At 43.9% G+C, this 8,331-nt stretch overlaps 1 protein-coding gene across 1 annotated transcript; it reads left to right on the forward strand.

The window, feature by feature from the left end:
- The first annotated feature begins 4,005 nt into the window (after window positions 1–4,005).
- LZTFL1 (leucine zipper transcription factor-like 1) lies at window positions 4,006–7,644 on the forward strand. Its single transcript, XM_010194525.1, has 6 exons — window positions 4,006–4,082; window positions 4,561–4,755; window positions 5,256–5,316; window positions 6,182–6,250; window positions 7,327–7,392; window positions 7,525–7,644. Exons 1-6 carry the CDS (start codon window positions 4,006–4,008, stop codon window positions 7,642–7,644), a joined length of 588 nt encoding a protein of 195 aa, XP_010192827.1.
- Window positions 7,645–8,331: the final 687 nt, after the last annotated feature.

The raw sequence follows: 8,331 nt of genomic DNA on the forward strand, positions 1-8,331 counted from the left end.
CTTAAGGCGAAGGGAGGAACCAGCCTCTGCTCCCAGGCTGTGCTTGTTGGAGGTGTGCGAGGCCTTTCTGCCCAGCCAAGGTGCTGGCCGGGAACCCCTTGCCTCCCCTATGGGCAGCAGTTCCGCGCCGGGGAAGCTGCGCCGTGCGGCCCCTTGCCTGCTGGGCTGGGGGCAGCCCCAAGCTGTGAGGGGCGCAGAGGCCGCCAGGCCGGCACGGCTCCCACCTGCTAGGGCCGCCAGAAGTGGAGGCTTCACTTTGGTCCCATTTGAATTTGGCACCTTGGCTGTTCACGGGTGGTTGTACTCAGGGTGCAGGGGCTGAAGGAGTCAGGCCCTGCCCTGTCTGTCTGGAGACCTGACCCAGACTGCCCAGATCTGATGGAAGTCGTGTCCGTTGCTCTCGGTTGTGTCCGAGGTCAAGAGGAGTTGGGGTAGGTTTGTAACCAATAACCTCCCGTCAGATCCCAGTTTGCTCACTGCTGCATTTAGAGCCATTATCTCCTGAAAATGTGTAAGAGGGAGAGAGGGGATGTAGCAGATTACAAAAAAACCCAAAGCCAACAAAACCACACAAAACCACACAAAACCAAAAAACCCAACCCATTATAATAAACCCCCATAAACCAAACCAAAAAAACCCCAATTTTTTGATGATGTACAGAGCAAACTTGTGTCCTACCAAAGAGAGTTGGGATGTCAGCTGGGGGAAATCCAATTCTCTTTCTTTTTTTATATGGAATACCTTTGCTGCTCTGAATACCAAAAGCCAGCAATATTGAAGTGTGTGTGGGAGATAAGCAGAATGATTTTCCATGTGGTATTGCATCAGGAAAACAATTTCCACGATGTCACTTCAGGTGGGCAACTATGCACGCCAGCGTCGTCACACAAGACGTCAAGTCCTGTGGGTAGCACCCGAGCTATCGAGTCCTGCCAGCGACACGCCAGAGGCTGGGAGCTACCAGCAACTGAGGAGCCATGAGTCCTGCCAATGGGACCCAAACCTTAGAGTCATGGCAGCAGCAGCAGCCTTCAAGTCCTGTCAGCAGGAGATGAGACATCAAGTCCCAGCAGCAGCTGACAGGACACCAAGTCCCAGCAGCAGCATGGAGGTGCCCAGGCATGAGCTGGCAGTGCCTGGAGCTGCCAGGAGCTCCTGGGTGGGAGATCCCTGCCTCACTTGCTTGGGTCCCCTCAAAGATCCTACTGGCGTGGTGGACCTGTGCTGTGCTGGCATGCCTTCTGCCCTACCTCCACCCAGCACTGAGCTGCTCTGCTGGCAGCCCATCATGGTCATCCAGCGCCTGCAGCTGGAGGATAACTGCTGAGGTGGCCTGCTGTCGCTGCAGCCACTTCCGTCTCCACATGGGGCCATGGCAGAGGCAGCAGCAGCAGAGCCCTGGACATTCCCAGCGCTGGGGCTTCTCTGCTGAGCGAGGAGAGTGTAGTTGCCCCGTGCCCCACCAGCATGTCCATAGCCTGTCCAGACAGTGGGACAGCGATGGACACAGCTGGCTCTGCTACCCACTGGAGACCAGGGAAGGTCCAGCATGGCTGCAGTGTCCAGGAGGAAGAGCCAGGCTCAGAGGACCATGCACAGCGCCTCCCATGGTGCCACTTCTGAGCAAGGTGGCCAGTCCCCATGGGATCCCTCTTAAATAAAAATAGAAGGAATGCTGAAAAGGGGCCATGTTTGGTTTCTTCCACACCAGTTTACTCATTGCTGCTGAACTGGGGGAGCAGGAGGGATATAGCCCTGGAAGCTGGGAGAGAGGGAAGGATATGGCTGTGGGCACTTGGGGAGAGGGTGGGATATGGCTCAAGAACTGGTAGAGAGGCAGGAATGTGGATGTTGACAATGGAGGAGAGGGAGGGATATGGCCCTGGGAATAGAGAGAGAGGCAGATGAGTTCTCGTGGACTTTGGGAAAGGGAGTGATATGGGATATGGGAAATAGAGAGTGGGATGGATATTGCTCAGAAACGGGGAGAGAGAGGGAGAGATACAGAGGTGGGAAATGGATAAACACAGGGATGCAGCTGTGAAGTGTGGGTAGGAGGGAGGGATATTGCACACAGGGAACTGGATGATCTTTAAGATCCCTTCCATCCCGAACGGTTGGATCGTATAGTTCTATGATTCAAATTCTATGTTGTGGGAAGAGTATGCGGAGCGGGGCGGGGGTCTAAGGGCGACCCTGACGGCAGTGCTGGTGGGGAGACAGGGCATAGATACGCTACCCTCAACGATGCCTGATGTTAGCATCTCAGCAGTGCTGGACCCGGTTACTGCTGTGGATGGAAGACCCTCCAGGGACAGCCTTTTGCCTCTGCCCCTTTCCGTCTGGGGGCTTTTCCCTTTCCCCTCTTGCCCTGGGCACAAACTGAAACACACGAGGCTCCTTCTGAAAGTCAAGAAACCGTTTCTAACGGTGAGGGTGACCAATCACTGGCTCACCGTGCGCATGCGCAGACAGCGGAGCTGCGACTACCGGGACGACAACGTCCGCTGCCCGAGAGGGGCGGGGCGGGGCCGGGGGCCGCGCCCCCCGCCAATAGGTGTGTAGCGAGGGCACTCGCGAGGCTTCGCTCTCCATGGTAACCGTTAGCCCGTAGTCAGCTGCCGGGCCCGGGCGCTGTCCCAGTACCGGTGGAGGGGTCGCCATGGTGAGTAACGGAGAGCCCCCGGTCGGCCCTTCCGGGCGGAGGAGGTTGTCGCTGCCTGGCCGGCCTCGCTTTCCACCGCGGCGCAGCGCCCCGCCGAGCAGCGCCGTAGCCATGAGGAGGCCGGGCCGAGGGGCGGCCCGGTCAGGTTGTGCCGGGGAGAGGCGACCCGTTGTTATGCGGGAATCGCTGCTACCGTCTGCTGTCCCGGGCATCCGTGCCTCCCCAGTCGGACTGGGGGGAGTTGAGGGTTTTGTAGGTTCCCGTGCCCCTGTTGCTTAACTGCGTGTCGACGTAGCTGGTTTAGAGATTACAAGTGGCTTCATATTTATTTCTTAGTTTAATGTCCCTTTGTAGTTGTTCTCTGGAGTGTGAGGTCTCAGCACTGGTGTTGGCATATGTCTTCCTTTCTGTCTGTAATGAATAGAAACTTTTCTTCTAAAGAAAATCCAGCTTCAGCAAAGATAACATTACTTGAGCTTTTAATCTGTCCTGTCATTTGCAAGATGTGAGACTTTGAGTCTCATGAGGAGCAGCTGAGGGAACTGGGGTTGTTTAGCCTGGAGGAAGCTGAGGGGAGGCATTATCACCCTCTACAACTGCCTGAAAGGATGTTGTAGTGAGATGGGGGTTGGTCTCTTCTCCCGTGTATCAAGCGAATAGGACAAGAGAAAATGGCCTCAAGTTGCACCAGGGGAGGTTTAGATCGGATATTAGGAAAAATTTCTCCACTGAAAGGTTTGTCAAGCATTGAACAGGCTGTCCAGAGAAGTGGTTGAGTCGCCATCCCTGAGGGTATTTGAAGGACCTGTAGGTGTGGTGCTTAGGAACATGATTTAGTTGTGGACTCGGCAGTGGTAGGTTAACAATTGGACTTGGTGATCTTAATGATCTTTTCCAACCTGAATGACTCTATGAGTCTTCAATTATACACATGTACATGTAATACAAAGACAAATTTATCCAAGAGCTTCCTGTCCCCTGCAATCCTCCTGATTCTGATGCTCTGTAGCTTTTTCTCTCTAATTATCTCTGATTTTGTATGGCTTTTCTGAGGGTACTGGTCACTTCAGGGCTTGCTTCCAAGTACTGGTGCTTTTAAAGGAGGAGCACTTGTGTGAGATATGTAGGGGTTACACATAGGAAAACGTGGTTGTTTTTTAACATACTAGTTAACATAACTATATGAAAGGCAGTGCAAAAACTGGTCAGAAAGCATGTCTTCACATTACTTACACTCCTTTTTACTTATTTTGGTGTATATTTGTCTTTGTGCTTATATCCTTACCTGCAGGCAGAGCTAGGCCTTAGTGAGCACCACCAGAATGAAGTGGTCAACTACATGCGCTTTGCTCGTTTCAAGCGTGGCCTGTGTCTCAAAACAGTGGATTCTTGCTTTCAGGACCTTAAGGACAGCAGGTACCATGGTGATGGGGCGCTGGTTCTGAGCAAGAACAAAACAAAATGTGATAGCAACAATTGCAGGTTTAAATGCTTCATGGGGTGACTTTTCTCCATGTACAAATGTATGTTCTTAGTGAGGAAGAAAGACCCAATAATTTTCCAAATGCTACAAGTGAAGTCCTTTTAGAGCTAAGTTGTTAAAATTCTTAGGAATAAACACAGATATTGACAGCATAACATTGCTTTATATATTGCTTCTGATGTCTAAATTTGATGTAACACTGTAGTGGGAGTAATGTTTGTAATTGTAATGTTTCTGATAGAAAATTTAAATACAATAACCAATTAGTACCGCCATGGTCATCTAGTAACTACTGACAGGGGATGTTTTCAGGACATTACATTATATGAGTGATACCTGTTTGGTGAGGTCTCATAGCAATGCAAAATTGTTGCCTTTATCTACATGACTCATTTTGACTGCTCTGTTTAGACTCGTTGAGGAGACCTTCACAGTGGATGAGGTGACAGACATGCTGGATGGACTGCGGACTGTTGTACACAGCGAAGTGGAATCGGAGCTCATAAATACCACTTACACCAACGTTTTACTTCTGCGGCAACTCTTTTCAGAGGCTGAGAAATGGTACCTCAAGTTACAGACAGACATCTCTGAATTGGAGAATCGGTAACATATATTAGACTGTACAGAATGTCTTTCGATAATAAGGAAACTTCCAAGTGTTGACTATTTGCATTCTTTTCCTAACAGTAGAAAACTATTCTTTTACTGTAGTATCATTGATAGGTTAATGTCAAGTCTTCTGTCTGTAAGGTCATGAGATAAACAATAATTTCAAATTTGTTAGGAAGATGTTTTTATTGGTAATAGTCTTACTTGAATTAATCAGTTAAGAGCAGGTGATAGGATTTGATTAAAAAGCCTTTGTTGTCCAAGTAGTTTATATTTTAATCAAGAATGCTGAATGGTACAGTTCTAATGCATATACTGTACCTTTGCATGACATGATCTGTTGCATTTATTGTATCTGCATAGAACTTCATTCTGTATAGCTAATGAGAATCTTACATGCGATATAAAGAGCGTAGCATCAGCCTGGTTAAGTGTGTTTCATAGCATAGCTCTTTCAGTAAATAAATGCTTTCCTTTATTTTTCTTTTTTTAAGAGAATTGTTGGAACAGGTTGCTGAGTTTGAAAAGTCAGACTTTACATCTTCAAACAAGAAGGTAGAGTTTTATTTTAATCAAATTGTAATCAAATGTCATGTGGAGTCATGAGAGATGTTTAAAATACTTAGCACTGACTCTGTGCTTAAGAGAGAAAAACAAAACCAAAAAACACTACCCTTTTTCAAAACAATCTTTTAAAGCCTCAAAAAAGGTAGCATTTTGCAGCTCAGCACCAAGGCTCACACTGAATTGCCTTGGCTATTTCCAGATTGTGGATTTTGCTCGCCTGGGACATGCCTCATGATCCTTATCCCAGAGGCAGCCAAACCAGGGATGTTTTGGAGCATCTGCTCCTGGGTCCTCTTCCCCCTGGAAACTGGGGTAGGAGCGGGACATTCACTTGTTCCAAGGCTTTGTCCTAATGTGGAGTTGAGCTGAGAAGATTTCACAATACAGACATGACTCTAGCTATTCTTATATGATTATGGTTGCACCTTATTTGGTTTGTAGATTAAATGCATATCTTGGTAGTTAATATATATTATATATGAGTACTTTAAATTATTTTGAGCTGTGTAAATATTTTTTACTCTTAAAATCACTAAAATATTTTTTCTCTTCTCCCTACTATTTTGTCTTTTGGTTGCTGCTGCATCAGTAGTCTTTTGTAAATTCAAGTTTGCAATCCCTTTATGTCTCTATACAGTGTTTTTGTTTAACTTTGGCTGAAACTGAAGTATAGAACTTAGGAGCCAAGATACCAGAAAAAAAATCGAACTTGAAATAAAAGGTCATTAACTTGCTTTACAGAAGAAAGCTGAATTGACTGCCAATAGTTGTTTTACGGACTAAATAAATACTTTTCTTCCTCCTAGAGAAAGGGATGTATAATTTATTTTTTTAACCTTTATTATTTCTTTAGCCCAGTGCAGATCTCATTAAACCAAAACTGGCTCCATTAAATGAAGGTGGTTCAGAGCTGTTAAACAAGGTAAGAACTTGTCTGTGCAGTTGTGGTTAATGACCATTCTACTTATTGAACTGAACTGGATAGCTGTGCAATAATATTTGTATAATGTGCCTGTTGCTTTATAGACATCAAGGTAATATGCCTCAGAATGTAAAGTAAAATGCTAATAAATTAATAAATATTGTAAAGCATCTTAAATTTATTTTGCGGTTATGGTCTCTAACATGTATTGCAATATTCATCTTCCTTTTGCAAACATATTTTGACCTTTGTAATTATTTATTTTTCCATTTAATGAGGTAAATTAGTAGAAACCAGTGTTCAGTTTGTCCATGCAGCTTACTGGCTTTCCAACAGGGAAATAAATTACTATATGTAGCTGGCTAAAATTATTAGGTTATTGGACATTTTCTATATCACTTAAAGTCAATTCTATTCTATTTCAGTCTTTCCTTTTCTTAGTTGGTTAAATTCCTCCTAAAGAAACAGGCATTTAAAGAGTTTGGAATGCACTAGTTTTGAAAATACCTGATTTCCCACTTGCTAAATTGTTCTTGTGGAATATGTGCACCTGATGTCATCTTTTTTCTCAAAAATCATTCAGAGTTCACATGGTGAATTTACTCTGGCTGATAAAGCATGGTTGTTTCCTGTGACACCAAACATGATAGGCAGTAACCTGGTATTTGTCTCTTTTAAACAGGAACTATGAATACTTATTTGCCTGTTGATTGAAAATGCAAATGATGAGCAGCAATGAGATTTGCATCTCTGAACATGCAATTTTCTTTATTGTGACTCTTGATACTGACAAGATGCTGAGCTCACTAATCTTGATTCAGTAAAGCATGTGCCAAATTTAAGTGGATGGTCCTATATATTATAGTAGAACTGGAGACTTAAACTTCTTGCTGACTGAGGCAGAAAGCACAATAAATAAATGGATTACTGATTTCTTATAAAGGTCGTTTTTACAAGCATTTAGAAGCTTGTTTGCTTTCCTAAGCTATGAAGTGTATTTTCTTACCTGAAATATTTGGAAAATTCAAATTAGCATAAGAGTGTTCACAAACCTTTTCTTATTCATTAACCCAAAGACAGTTGCTTGTCTCCAAGAAGAAAATGAAAAGTTGAAGAACAGGCTCAAGACCCTAGAAACACAGGTAAATTCCCTGTATGGTTGGATACTAACTGCTGTTTACATATTAAAAAATAAATAAGAATCCCATGGTTGTTATTCTCAAGTTTTCAGTTAAAATATGTTTCTGAGGTTTTATATTTTCAATGTATCACAGGCTACAGCTGCGTTAGATGATAAATCCAAACTTGAGAAGTCACTGAAGGATTTACAGATGCTCCAAGGAGATCAAAAGGTAAATATAATTAAGATTTCCCCCACCACCACTTCTGTTTAACACAACTGTTGCTTGTACATCAAAAAAGTTGGTCTGTGTGGTGTATTTCTTTTCTGCCAGATACAAATGTTCAAGTGAATGTCGTCGTGTTGCTGCTGGCCTGTCAGACAGCAGATAGTCCAAAACATTAGTTGATTTTATGACACTTATTTTGTGTCACATAGACCTTGATAATTTATTATCAGAAAGTATTAATCCAGGTTCGCTCAGGAAGTAGTATTCCAGAGTTCATATTCTCAGGGGTGATATTTGTATTAACCGATACAGATTTATTTCTGTTTGTTTCTTCCTATTTACTAATGAAAGAATGCTATCTAACCTGTTTTTTATAGCAACAATTAAACACTAATTCTTCCAAGCATTTGTCACATTTGGTATTGGCATGAACAAGCCAGACAAGTGCTTCTCACTTCAGACTTTAAAAACCTAAATATTTATATGAAAGAGTCCAGTGTCCTGTATTTTTAAATATCTATTGAAATTTTGCTACAAATGTCAATGATCATTGGTCAGATAAAATTAAAATTATCTGATTGTAGGTAGTTCTACCCATATCAGTTTACTGTCAAAAACAGTTCGCTGCTTATTTTACTACTAAAGGTTCTTTATATATGCCTGGATGGGCATACACTTTACAGGGTTAAAAAACTGGCTGAATGTCCGAGCACAGAGAGTTGTGGTGAATGG

This window comes from Mesitornis unicolor, unplaced genomic scaffold (genome assembly GCF_000695765.1).
Source record: "Mesitornis unicolor isolate BGI_N332 unplaced genomic scaffold, ASM69576v1 scaffold37541, whole genome shotgun sequence".
Classification (NCBI taxonomy): domain Eukaryota; kingdom Metazoa; phylum Chordata; class Aves; order Mesitornithiformes; family Mesitornithidae; genus Mesitornis; species Mesitornis unicolor.

Coding starts and splice junctions, on each gene's coding strand:
- LZTFL1 (XM_010194525.1), top strand. CDS start 4,006: ATGCGCTTTGCTCGTTTCAAGCGTGGCCTGTGTCTCAAAACAGTGGAT. Junction 4,756..5,255: donor ATCTCTGAATTGGAGAATCG/GTAACATATATT, acceptor TCTTTTTTTAAG/AGAATTGTTGGAACAGGTTG. Junction 5,317..6,181: donor TTACATCTTCAAACAAGAAG/GTAGAGTTTTAT, acceptor TTATTTCTTTAG/CCCAGTGCAGATCTCATTAA.